The sequence below is a fragment of the Toxotes jaculatrix genome, chromosome 2, assembly GCF_017976425.1.
Source record: "Toxotes jaculatrix isolate fToxJac2 chromosome 2, fToxJac2.pri, whole genome shotgun sequence".
In the NCBI taxonomy this organism is placed as follows: Eukaryota; Metazoa; Chordata; class Actinopteri; family Toxotidae; genus Toxotes; species Toxotes jaculatrix.
This window is the reverse complement of record NC_054395.1, coordinates 18584876-18599188: the sequence shown is the minus strand read 5'-3', so window position 1 is coordinate 18599188 and position 14313 is coordinate 18584876. Positions and strand designations below refer to the sequence as shown.

At 42.1% G+C, this 14313-nt stretch overlaps 1 protein-coding gene across 5 annotated transcripts in view; it reads left to right on the top strand.

The window, feature by feature from the left end:
* The window catches only part of LOC121189564 (neuron navigator 1-like), a 78175-nt gene that overhangs the window by 17917 nt on the left and 45945 nt on the right, over positions 1–14313 (top strand). For all 5 annotated transcript variants that reach the window (XM_041049866.1, XM_041049856.1, XM_041049847.1 and 2 more), the window contains 2 exons: positions 7136–7238; positions 8882–9208. In XM_041049866.1, coding sequence (XP_040905800.1) covers positions 7136–7238; positions 8882–9208 — 430 coding nt within the window. The remainder of the gene's footprint in view (positions 1–7135; positions 7239–8881; positions 9209–14313) is intronic.

Below are 14313 nucleotides of genomic sequence, written 5' to 3'. Positions count from 1 at the left end.
GGTTAGCTTACACCAGTGATAATGCTAATGCAGTGTCAGTGGTGTAAGCTGAAGCTAAAGCAGCAACAAGGAGCAAACAGAGACGTTACCAGGGAACCGCTTTTCATAACACATCTTCTGATCCTATTTATTGAACTATAAATATACAGCACTGTAGGTTAGGTCACAAGTTGGTGACACAGGCCAATAACTATTCAGTGATAACATTTTCATCCTGCTATGCTAGGGTGAAAAAAGTCACATAAATGTATGACTAAAACATTTTGATGATTTTTTAAGTCAATGTTCCAGCTTCTCAAATGTGTAAAATCTTTCATTCTTTTATGATTGTGTATCCTTGGAGTTTGGACAGTCCCTTGGACAAACCAGTTGTTTCATTGAGAAAATAATCAACAGATTAGTTGATACAGTGTATAGTATGTTTTAAATAGATTTCATTCTGTCCATGTTCTTCACTGTGCTGCATTCTGTAATGTTTCAGTGTAGATTCTGGCTTACTTGCTCTCATCAGTCCTCTCGTCTCACCCACAGTGGGCAGACTGTCTGACATGTGAGAGCAGAGCTGCAGCTGGGTTTAAGCACATCATAAAATACAGTTCCATAGGAAACAACTCTCTTGAGCAAAAATACACCCAAACATACCCACACATTGTGGTCTGCCGTGGCTCATTGGTTTATTTAGTATGCGTGTAAGTGTGTGGCTGCATGCTTGCAAGAATGTATGTGAGACACATTCTGTATTTAGATTATTTTTAGATTCAAGCTGAAAGTTTTAAAGTGTACACAGGAAGCACAAGAGATACAGCTGAAATATTTGACATTTCAGGATGCTACAAACAGACACACACACACACACACACACACACACACATATATATGTATACATCCACCACACTGGGGGATTGTGTTTTTCCCTCCAGGTGGTACTTTTTTGACAGCCTCATCTGCATACCATGTGTGTGTTTATGTGTGGTGTGTGTGTGTTTTAGATTCTGCCTCCCTTCATCTCTTTACTCTCAAAGCCCCTCAAAACCGTTTAATCTCATCCAGTTCAGCTCGGCACAGAGGAAAACACACATGCACGTTCCTCTTTGTGGTTTGAAGTCTAATCAGGGGGGCAAGAGGTGAGATGTTCTTTTGGTGTCAAGGTCTCAACCTCCTTCTCTGAGAAAGTAAACTTCTCTCAAGTCACTTAAAGCTTCCTCATCTTCCCGTCTAAGCGGATAGCGCTGTGACCTCTAAGCAGATAGGCCTGTGGTTAAGGAGATATGGCAGATGTGTTTATGTGTGTATGTTGTGTTTGAGTCCACTTTCAGAGAGCCAGGTTTTGCGGGGGAAGGAGATCTGGGCTGAGAGAATAAAAGAGATGGAAGATTTTAACTCTGTCCCAAAATACTGCGCAGAGTATCTTGGATATAGTTGTAATATTTCACGTCTGCAACTGTGTTTCTAAGGAAGTCAATGTGTTGGTCACCCTCTTTGTCTCTGTTATGGAATCTACTCTTGCATAAGGGTTTTCCAGTTTAAAATGGATTTCAACACAGTCAGCTGCCCCCAAACTGCCACTGACTATCTTTCAGTTTCTTCTCTTTCTCACACATGTACATTGACACACTAATCTGTCAGGACTGCTGCATCATTTGAACCAACAACTGTTCAAATATTTTGTACGCAGATGCAAAATTCTGCACTGATATGATCATTAGCCATTCATGTCACATATCAGATACAATCTTTGAGGGCTCTAATATCCTGTTGCAACATCCCGGTGAAGCAGATGACCTGTGTTGTGTGTGTGATTGCTTGTGTGCGTGTGCGCGCAAGTGCATGAACGCACATTTGGGTGCATTAGCGTGTGTTTGTCCACGTTGTCCAGATGTGCAGGAATGGCTGTATGTTGTAATGCTTCCTGTTTTGCAAACTGTCTGAGGTCAGCAGAGGGCTGTGATGCCGGGCAGAGCGGAGACAGTGGAGAGCAAAGAGAGAAGACAAGGAATGAAAGTACTAGACTAGATGGTCATGCCAAACAAAATAAGAAATAAGAAACCAGGTTCATATACACATTATGACTGGTGTAAATATGGGTTATCACATTCCTTACCTTTGTCTCGCCTCTCCATTTTGTGCCACCATGACCTAAAGAAATATTCTCAAAACGAGCATGATGTAAAAGCTGAAACAATAACAGAAAACACAGAGGTTTTACTAGCATCCTGTTTGTGTGATTGTTTTACATCACTTGTCAGGAATGCTGTAATGATTACTTTTGCCGCAGACAAACAGCCACTTTGGAATTGTATGACTATTTTAAAGACTTAACACACATCACTTGAGGTACAGACATTTTACAGTGTAATACCAGTGATGCTCAACCACTCCCATCTATCATGTGATAAGGGTACTGTAGCCCGAGGAGGGTTACAGTGACACTAACGTATGTGCACACACATGGACAGGACAAAGACAAATGAACTCCGGAGGGAAGGAAAGAAAGAATAGAAACAGGAGCCATTACTCAAACCTTCATTCATATTCCACAAAACTGAATCTCTTTGCCAATGAAGACGCACACACTTGTGTGCAGGAAGACGCTTGAATACACATTTACAGTCACCACACAGAACCACACTGTCAAAGAAGGATGTGATATTACCACGCAAACCTATCCACACACGCACAGACACACACACACACACTGGCAGACTACTCCTGCAAGGACGGAGCCATTAGTGCATCTTTGGGGAGTTTGTTTCTTTCTAATGGAGAGGAGAGTCAAGTGAACTAAGGGAGGAAGCCAAGTGGACAGCAGTCTCTCGCTGTTAGCCATCAGACGTCCACATCGTGCAATGGCCTTATCACGTCCTCTTCTTTTAAAGGATGATACTGGCAATAATTTGTGTTTTTCTTATATTATTGTCAAGAAATCCCATTAAAAGACCAAAATCAGAAATACACTTATCTGACAAGCAAGTATTTCCTTTGTATCCAGAGCCTGATATAGCCTCAGCCATTGTTGTCCTAAGACTATGAAAATCACATAAATGAGTCACACTGTTGCGCTGGGCTGCATGCTGTCCTCTAGAAGGTGAAAAAACTCACTTGTGCGCACATTTCCTATTTATCTGCAGCTGAAACTAGTCCTCAACAAACCCATCTTAGTCCTGTTTGAGTAACATTTGCATTGCGTGGCTTTTATTTACAATGGGAAAAATATTTGTTTTTCATAAATATGTGTTTTTGTTAGGCAGCAATATGCCATAGCATTCACATCACACAATTCAGAGTAATATTAAAAGTTTCTAAATTTAGAATTTCTGCCTAAACTTTTGCTGTCCTAAGGATTTAAACACAAGCTCCTTAACATTGCTGCTAATTCAAAGGCCAGCAGTTCTATTTAACAGGCTTGTGACCAGACCAAACACATATTCAGAATATAAAGGCAGTGCCTCTCTTTGTAGCCATTGTACATTTATGCAGTGTTGCCATCTGTAATCTTGTTGTGGTGTAGTAGGCAGAATATACCAAAATAAAATCCCCTAAAACTTCCTCTTTAACACCCATGACTTTCCATTGCTTTGGTGTCTTTGAAGTCTGTCTTTCTGTCACTTTGTTTCGTCTGTTTTGACTGGGAGCAGACTTTCATTAGGAGACAGAGGTTGTCTTGCACATGCAGTACATGCATGCACTTACAATAACACTCTGACTCTAACTTGCTGACTCTCATTTTAAAAGTCTGAGTGGGCCATTATGAAAGGCTCCTCAGCTGGTTTCACAGCCTCTTCAGAGCTGAAGTGTGTGTTCACGAGTGTACCGAGAAGAGGCAGGTGGAGCTTCCGACCCAACACATACACATACATGCACATGCACACACACACTCAGTTTAAATCAGATGAGTATAATTCATCTGTACCCCTGGGGAGCTGGCAGGGCTGACAGGGATATTTGCATCCCTAATTCCCCCACCACCGCCACTACACCCCCTCCCCATGCCAGCTGGGACCCACCAGGGCCAGGGCAGAGGCGGGACAGGAAGTCTTTTACAGACTTGTACACACACACACATACACAGGCACATGCACAATCATGCAGACCGTATCTAATCAATTTGACGCCAATGTTAAACAAAGCTCCCCGTTTAGGGTAATTAAAATCGCTTAAAGTCTGTGTGTGTGTGTGTGTGTGTGTGTGTGTGTGTGTGTGTGTGTCTTTTGGTGTCTGTGTGTTTGCATGTTGCACAGGTTCTTTGTTCCCACTAAACCTTTGTACAGCAAAATTCCCCAAACACAAGGAAACACATCTCTTAACTGCTTGAATTTCCACACAGTTCATCAGCGCTTTGCAGAACAAAGACATTCTGTGTGTGTGTGTCATAAGAAAAAAATAACAACATATATATATATATATATATATATATATATATATATATATATATATATAGAGAGAGAGAGAGAGAGAGAGAGAGAGAGAGAGAGAGAGAGAGAGATAGATATATATGTTGTTAATAACTATAGATATATATGTTATTTTTTTCTTATGACACATTTGCACCACATGAGTGTGTGTGTGTTTATGTATGTCAGTGTGAGAGGCAGAAGGTTGGATCACAATGACTTCATCATCTTTCCACTGAGCCCCAGGGCTGCCTAATCAATTGTCTGTGTGGCCAATCTCTTTTGGAGAAATCAATCAATCTTTATAACTCTGGTCTGGTGTAAGCGTTTTTTTCTGTGTGTGTCTGTGCGCACGTAAGAAGAGACCCACCGTGCATTTACATATAGTGGGGTCCAAAGGTCTAAGACTACTTTCCCATTCTTGGGAAAGCGCTCCCACTGTTTTCACATACACTGTGTGTGTATGTGAAAACAGTGTTTAGTCTGCAGCTGTTGTCGAGATTGACACCTCTGGCAGCTCGTGATTTGCCGTCCTTACTCATTAGAATGGTTTCTCCCCCTTCACCTCCTCACTGGCCAGCTGGACTGATTCATAGGAGGGGTGGATGTGAATGGGGTTGTGTGTGAGTCTGTGTGTGTTGTCAGGGTCATATGTGTGGGATACAGAATATATTGTTCTGAAGGCTCAGTATTTGTCAGTTCTTAGTTAGAATAGAATAGAATAGAATAAAGGGGAATTTATTCTCAATACTTAAAAAGATTTAAGTATGCTAACATACTCACAATAACAATGTTAACACACTGATCCAAAGCAAGATTAATATTCACCATGTTTACCATCTCCAAAGTCAACAGGCTTTATCCTCTGGGCACCATGAACCAACAGAGCCATCCTGCTAGCATAGAAAAGAAAAACTAAAAATGGTGAAACTGGGTAACAATCAGACAAATAATACCAGTTTCATCACAAACATTCTTTAATCTCTGCTAGCTGTTGTCACCATAAGAGCTAGACTCTTTTACTGTAAGTATTTTGAAAGATACTGTATAGCTGGTTAACAAAAATATCTTAAAGTACACTTACTTTATTTATATTTTTGTCTTACGCTGTCCTTAATTTATAGTAAATCTTTTGCACTGGCTATTTTGGAGACAGCTGGCATAGTACTGATGGTCTATTGACCTGAACCACAAGGGTGAATGGACTGTCCCATATATTACCACCATAACTCTTTTAGCACCCCCCCCCCCACTGTAAGTATTTTGAAAGATACTGTATAGCTGGTTAACAAAAATATCTTAAAGTACACTTACTTTATTTATATTTTTGTCTTACGCTGTCCTTAATTTATAGTAAATCTTTTGCACTGGCTATTTTGGAGACAGCTGGCATAGTACTGATGGTCTATTGACCTGAACTACAAGGGTGAATGGACTGTCCCATATATTACCACCATAACTCTTTTAGCACCCCCCCCCCCCCCCCCCGCCCCCCCCTGCCCTTTGCACATAAATACACACCAGAGAGTTGGAGAGAGAGCAGGGGTCAAGGTCATGTGGTGCAGTTTAGGTGTCCTGATTAGCTCACGGTCTAAATGTGGTAGATTATTTGCGTGTGTAGATTTTTCCTGGCTCTCAGTGTGTGATCAGAGTCACTGCTCTAAACCCTGGCTTGAAACCCAATTTAATACTAGGACATTCCTGAGCATACCGGGTGTGTATGGGATATCACTAAGTGGTTAAAAGGTTCTGGTGTTGTAGTAGCTCAAGTGTTTCAAGGCGATTTAGAAAATCTTATTGTCTTTGATTGCATTCAGTCATCCAACCCCCTGAGGGAGCAATCTGAAGACACAGACACACACACACACACACACACACACACACACACACACACACACACACACACACACACACACACACACACACACACACAGCAGGCCCAGCATGAATCTACGTGGCCCAATCTGTGCAGATTATAGCATATTAGGAAGGGGTGAGACAAATGCCAGTGTGTTCTCTGGTGGGTTTAAGTGGCAAAGGCTTTAGGTTTACTCTGCCATGGATCAGTCTAGGGGCAAAGGGACAGAGTGCAATGAGCGGGCACCAGGTCATTGTGACTCAGGGTGGTTAGAAGGAGGGATCCAGACAGACAGAAAAGAGAGAAATGATGTGACTTGTATGGTCTTAAGGGCCTCCACTGCGGTTTTGCCAATCTGACTGCCATCAAATTTAATTAATTTTGCTCCACTGCCATTTGGAAAAAAAACAACTTTGCTCACATTGCTGCTGTTACCTCTGTCATGTCTTTTCTTTGTGAGCTTCTCAGGTTTGATCATTTTAATCCCCTGTTCTAGGTTTTTGTTTCTCATGTTTCTCATGTTTCTGTCTTTGTTTTGGTGATTAGATATAATCCCAGATTTAGGCCTCTGGGTGCAGGGGCTGAACATTATATGATTACCATGAAATTACATGATTATCAGTCTACATGTCTACAGTTTGGAGTATATAGGAAACACCCATGATAATCATTTATTAATTCTTAATTCATAATTGGCCATGTTTCATATTTTGTGTATTTCTTATAATATTTATTAGTATGCATAGTATATATAGATATGTAATGTTTGGAACAGGTGGGCTCTGTTTTTTTGCTGTCCTCCAATTATGTAACATGGCTCTTCATCTCTAAAAATATCCCTTTTTTGTGTGTGCATGTGTGTGTATGTGTGTGTGCACCCCTGCAGACCCGGAGTCCCAGAGGAAGAGAACCGTACAAAATGTTCTGGACCTTCGACAGAACCTGGAGGAAACCATGACCAGCCTGAGAGGGGTGCAGCTTAGCCACAGGTCAGCGACACAGACACCCACGCACACACGCGCACACACACACACAAACAAGACAGCATCAGTAGAAACAAAAAGAAAATGAAAGGCAAACAAAACAAATGAGCCAGGTATAGAAGGTAAAAAAAACAAACAAAAATAAAGAACTGCCGTTGAGATGGGCAGATTCTTATTGACACTGCTAACAGTGTTGGGGTGTGGTGGTTAACTGCCTGTTTGTCTGTCTCAGATCAATATCAGCATTCCTGATGGACCAGTAGCTGTTAGTCTGTCATTTTCTTCCTCTGCTCTCCCTCTGCATTAGTTAATACGGAACTGAGGCAGGATTAGCTCATGCTGACTTCAAAGCCGACCCTGCCAATGTGTACTCACGACTCGCATTCATACCCACAACAAGACATGCAATAATGCTCTGATTAATTGCATGTGAGCATGTGTGCGTCCTCTCCCTTCCTCTGCATCCTGTCTGTCATTGACTGATTTTGGTTGTGTCCAGAGCGTCTTCAGGTTTTGTCCTTGAGAGCTTCCCCTTCGTCTGCCTGTCTGTGTGTCTCCTGCCATGTATCCACTCTCTGTCCCTCAGTGGGAGCTCTCAACATGAAGAGCAAATCAGCAGATGGTTCCCTGCTGAAATATATTTCCTTTGCCATTCATACTTTTATCAGACTGTAATAACCTTGAATGACTCCCCACTGTCCCGGAGGACATATTGTGCTTTGAGGCCTACAGCCTGTCTGCGGAAGTTTCCTTTGCGAACAAGATGTCATATTTCCTTTGAAAAACAAGTGTTTAGAGTGGGAAATTGGCATGAATTAAATAAATGGACTGGTGAGCAAGCAAATTGTTTTGTTTACACATATTTTCCCTAATATGTGCATGTGCATACGTAACAAGCGGAAAGTCTGTGAAAATCCATTCTAATAAGACGGGTAGCATCCTCTCTCTCATCCTCACCCCACTTCCCTCCTGCCTGCTTTATGTCAGCGGTTAAGCATTTCACTTAAAAATGTCTCTATTGACAGTTTTTGTGAGCATGATTCTATATCCTGCGGACAAGATTAATGTTAATGTGGCAGGCAAATGCACGTACTGTCACTCCGTTTGAGAGCCAGCAACTTTTAAAATATGCTAATTCTTGTCATTCTGAGCCCAGGCACTAAGCGGTGATGTGCTGTGCCGCTTTAGCACAGGAAATGCATATGATTGTGACGTTAGTGGTGATGATACTTTTTGACTCACATAGAAGTGACAGAGACATGTTTGGTGACAGGAAAATAGCATCAAAATAAACACATGCTCACATATTACTTATGCATGTGTGCAATGTAAAAAGGCACACCACACACATACACAGGCACCTGGATACTAACTAATCCCATATCCCTTTGAAAACCAGATTTTTTCAGTGGGGTCACTCTGAGAGAAGAGGATGCAGGGTGGGGAGAGGAGGATAAATGATGCGATGGAGGAAGTAGATCCTAAGCTTTTCTGACAAAACAAGAGGAAATTAAAGGCATCTATTCACTTCCTGTCAGTTAAAATTGTGGGCGACCCTTTTCAGCACTTTAGGGAAGCTCATTGCTGTGAAAATGTTTTCTCTTCGCCACCTCATAATCCTAAAACATGTCCTCTTTTTCATTCTATAGCTGTGTGGAGGGGACCATGTGCTATGACAGTGATGAAGCTGCCGCCTTCTCCGTTTCCAGTCTTTCAAATCGCTCCTCTCCGTTGTCATGGCGCCAGGGTCAAGCCAGCCCCCGTCTGCAGGCTGGTGACGCTCCGTCCACAGGTAACACCCAATCAGACATTCCGCTCCGGATCAGCCACAACTCCCGTATCCACCTCATCGAAGCTCTGGATGAGTCAGATCCGTCCTTGATGAAGGGAGATTACCTCAGTGACAGTGACCTCGGTGGGAAGAGCCCAAACGAAGATGATGAAGATGATGATGATATTGACGATCTGGGGAATGGGTAAGTTGTGTTCTTTTTTTATTTGAAAATGGTGTGTTTTCACCCCTGCTTCATTAACGTCAGCAGCAATAAAAACATTTCATGACCACATCATGCATCGCTCTCACACTTGTGTCTCATTAGTGATGTTAGCATAGCGTGTGAGGTGAATCCTGCCACCTGCCAACTGTTACAAGCCCACAGCTCCAGTCAGGCATGTAGTTAGTGATTTACCAGCACAACAACGCCTTGATCAGCCCCTATGTAATGCATCTCAAGCCGCCACCCCCCCTGGTAGTGCCTGCCTTGACACTGGCAGCTGTAGCGCCCCCCCCGATGTTGCTGGCTTTGCCATACTCAGGAAACAGCCCTCTGGCAGAGTCCAGGAATGATGTCACCATCATCAACCCCCCTCCCAGAGATCATCCTGTCATATTCAGCTGTAACCCCGCTGGCTTTGCCAGCAGGCTTCCATGTGGAGGACCCCTCGCAGCGTTGGCTCGCCAGAGCCCTCTGGCAGAGCCAGAATGCAGATGTCTTTGGAAAACTGGTAACTCATTCTGTCTCGCCAATGTGGGATCAGTCAGAGCTGTCAAGGTCAGAATAAGTTTTGTTGTAAAGTAGCCATGGATTCCTTGGACCAAAAGATTTCACGTTGGGATCACATCAGAAAACAAAACAAGAGCTATTTAAGCTTCAGAAATGTTCATTAGCATGTTTGCCGTGTTGTGGTTGTTACCTGGGTGCTGTATGTCTTTGAAACTTTTCTCATTTGTATAGTTGGTACATCTGCTTCTCACATTACACGTACGCACCTTTTTGTTCATTTCACACTTCACAGCTGACTGTCTCCAGCTGTCTGCACTGAGCAGTTTACAAGAAGTGTGTCGTGTATAACCTCCATTTGTTATTTGCTGTGTAATGGGCCACAGTGGATGAACTTGAGTCATTTTAATGTTAATGGGAATGTGTTTTTGTGTCTGTCTGGGTGTTACTGAAGACAATAACATAAGTTGTTTTTCTTGAATGAGAGGGACAGGTCATAAGAGAGATCCTACTGGTAGCTGTTGTTAGTGTACAAATTGTTATTTATCTCCCGGAGTCTCCATCACTTTGTCTCAGGAAGACAACACATTACATTCTGTCTACCTTCAGGCTGAACTACAAGTTTCTCATCAATACACAAATAGACGAAATTAAGTTTAGAGGGTCTTATTGAAGAATGGTCTGAGTTGTGTTCCCTGGACTTTCTTCATTAGTTTTGGAAAACTTGCAACTCTTGTCCCAATATGAGAAGGTGTGACACAATAGTTTTAGCTCAGTTGCACAGCATCATGTTTCACTGACCAACTCTAAGCACAGCGAAGAAAAACACATTATCTCATCTTAAACTATGATTCTAGTGGTGTGTGCGTGTGTGTGTGTGTGTGTGTGTGTGTAAACTGCAAAGCTTGTCCAACCAAACTAAAAAAAAAAGTCCTTCTGTTGGCCACAGCTTGACATCTCCATAGTAACCACAAAAATGCAGCCCTAGTCACCAAGAAATCAATTGCAACACAGTTTGCATCCCTGCAGCTTTATTGTATGTTTAGTCATGGCCTCCAATTAGTGCTTATACAGGTTTACAGCCAAAACACAAGCCAACATTAGTAGGTGGGTTTAAGGAAAAAGACTGAGAAAGAGAGATGATAGATATTTGAATCATTTAAATGGGCATTTTGAGTCTTTTCTGCCTGCTCCAGCTTCAGACAAATATGCCTTTACCACTAGAGGGCAGGCTGGCGCTGCTGTCTCCCCTTTGCATGCTGCTCTCCCAACCCTGTCAACTTGAAGTAACCCCATGGTGGATTACTCCCCCTTATCTCATAATTTATTACACATCCTCATCCATTATGCATAGAGGCGCTACTCCTGTCATACAGAGGTCACACTACTGTACCATATCTCATCCCAGCGTATATAATACATAGGATTTCCCCGCATACATTATGCATCACAAATGCACACATGGTCTTTGTTTGGGTTGTGTAGCCCTCACATGTCTTTGTTCTGTTACATGGAAAAGGAAACAACAACAGTGAATACAAATTCGGTCATAAAAATATATGGATGAGCAAGATTTGACTCACCATGTGTCTCACTGTGACTCACTTGAGTTATATTGTATAGACAGGAACCACATTCACGTAACGGTAAGTTCACAATGACTGTACCGTGACCTGCCTGACACACAGACCCTATATACACTCACACTCTTTGAGTCAGGACCCCTTATGTCAGTTATCTGTTTCCTGTGCTTCTCTTTCCCGGGCCTCTGCTTGTCTGAAGACCCCGCCAACCCCCCCAGTACTGTCACTCACACGCACACTTCACTCTCACCGGAAAGCAGCAGGAAACCTCACTGCTGTGTGAGGTTTAGTCCAGTCTAGGTTGTGGATTTAAAAATCTGCGGCTCTACAGACATTTAAAATCTCTTTTAATTCATGGTTCTTATTGTCTGACCCATTTATTGTACAATTCAGTCTCACCGCTTTCATCCAGCAGCAAGCAACAAAACAGTGTACTAGACCAGACACATAGGACTCCCATGGGATACAAACATGCGAATGTGGCGGCTCAAAGAAAAGTAAGCCCAGTTTGTTGTATGTCATAGTTATAACAATTTTTTTATTCTCCTATCCTTAAGTGCCCAAAAAAGATGACTGCATAATGGGTAACAGTGCAGTAAATACTCTTTATTTCCTAACAAACTCCATTTGTAACCAGTACATATTGCAACTGCATCACCTCATCTGTATTACAGCTGCTTTGTCATCAGTGTTTTTCTCTTGAGATCAACACTTATTAGTCTTTGTAGTACTGTTGAGTGTGTGAAAACACAGGCAGGAAAGATATTGTACTCAGAAAGGGAGTGCAGTAGCTGTGTGTCTGTGTGTGTGTGTCTAATTATATGACAAACCCGAATGAACCATAAAATCTGAGCCTCATCTGGGCTTGATAGATAGTATTGATTGCCATTGTTGTCGTTCAAGTAGTGATAATGGGCTCAACATGCACATACACACGTGTCGACGATTGGTCGAGCATGTGGCTTGTTTTCTGCCCTGCTGGGCGCAGACGCTTTTGTTTCTGGATGGAAGAGCGACCTCCAATTAGTAAACGCACAGTCTCCATGGTTACGCTGCGAGACAAGCTGCTTCACTGCACTAAACGCCTGAATTATGAAAACATTTTTTTGGACCAGGGCACACACACACATGCGCACACTAAGCTCCCTGAAGCTTTTCAGAGCCTGGTGGTTTGAGTGCTTTCTAGAAAAGCAGAAGTGTCTGTCTAGTACAGTGCAGGGAACTGAAAGAGGAATCTTTTATAGAGAAGTCATATGTTTTGCACACAAATGTTGCCTGGAATAAGCTTCTGTGTCAACAGAAGTCACTTTTGCCGCATGCCTACAACTAAATATTCTCCTTATTCTAACGGGGGCCCTTATCTGATGGCTATCTGACTGCATCGGTGGTGAAGCACTTCTAATGAGGTGTAACTCAGTGGACCTTGTCATTGCCCCTAAACCTTATCTCCAGTGTGACAGGGCTTTAAAGGGTTTTCACTGAAGGCCATATCTGTATACGTCTGTGTCTGTGTATGTGTATGTGTATGTGTATGTGTATGTGTATGTGTATGTGTGTGTGTGTGTGTGAATGTACGGTTTGGGTGTAGACAGCAGAGTTTTTTTCTCTAGGTCAGGCTCAATTCTGCTGTACTCTGACACCATCTACTGGCCAAAAACTAGAACGTCACACATACAACCACGCATGCACGCATGCATGCACACACACACACTCAAAGAACCTAATGCAGCCTGGCACATCTGATTAATGAATTCCCCCTCCAACATCTGGATCTGATTTACATTACAGGTGATGGATCCGCTCACTTACTTACTCACTCACTCACTCACTCACTCTCTCTCTCTCTCTGTGTATCTCTCTCTCTCTCTCTCACACACACACACACTCACACACACACACACATGCAACTCCTCCTGATGTGATCCTCAGTGGACACACCCAGGGCTTTCCTCTTGCTTTCCAGAGCCAGATCTTTACCACTGTGACTCATACTGCGGTCCAGTTACAGACCCCCTCCCAAAAAATCAGCACAGCACTTTTTTTCCTATCTAAACACAGTCACAACATGGGCTGTGACCAAAATGTGCTCTTTATGAAATATGGTGGGTGAAAAGTTGAGAAAATTGCGCAAGTTATTCTGTTTTTAATGAGATCCAGGTGACGAAGACGAACATACATTTCGTATAATCTGTGACATACAGCTTAATAAATGCCTTTATCTGCTTTTACATTTGTTGTGTGCTATTAAAACCACATCTCAAATGAGTTGAACAGGTGAAGCTTGTATCTAGTAACTTGCAGAATATTGCTCTGATTTCCCGATTTGGCAAAAACACATGAGACAACATGATCTAAATATCTGATCACAGCTATTTTGATTTCTTACATTTTCTCATCCTATTAATTCAGAAATATTATGGGTTATAGATCAAGCCATATAAAAACCACTGATTTTTCACATTTACTAGGTATTTTGCAAACAGTACTGGAGTGTTTTTCCAAGCAGCCATCAGTTCCATACCATTTCCATATGGTACCATTTGGGATATGAATGAAAGTTGTGTAATGCATCACAGTGAATGGCAAGCCTGCATTAATTCTTGTTAAAGTTATCTAATTGTGACAAGAAAACACATTTTTACAAATTAATCTGGACTTAAATAACAATAATATGTAAAACAATGGAACTTTGAAAACATTAATACAGACTTGATGTTTACTGTGCTGGATTATATAGCTAAGGCAAGTTTCAAGGGTCTGCCTGTTGATTTTTATACCATATGGAAATGATTGGAAACCAGTTGCTTGGTGAAATGTAGGAAAGCACATAATCAAAGTGGTCAGCTATACTGAAAAGTACAATATGATTTGAAGTCAAGGAGCTGAACGGTTCAAAAACACCCTTTAACGCTTTCGGTCACAGACTAACAACTGTGTTTTTGTACTGCTTCCTCTGATCAGCCACTCAGAGTCTTTCATCATCTTCAGATATGGATG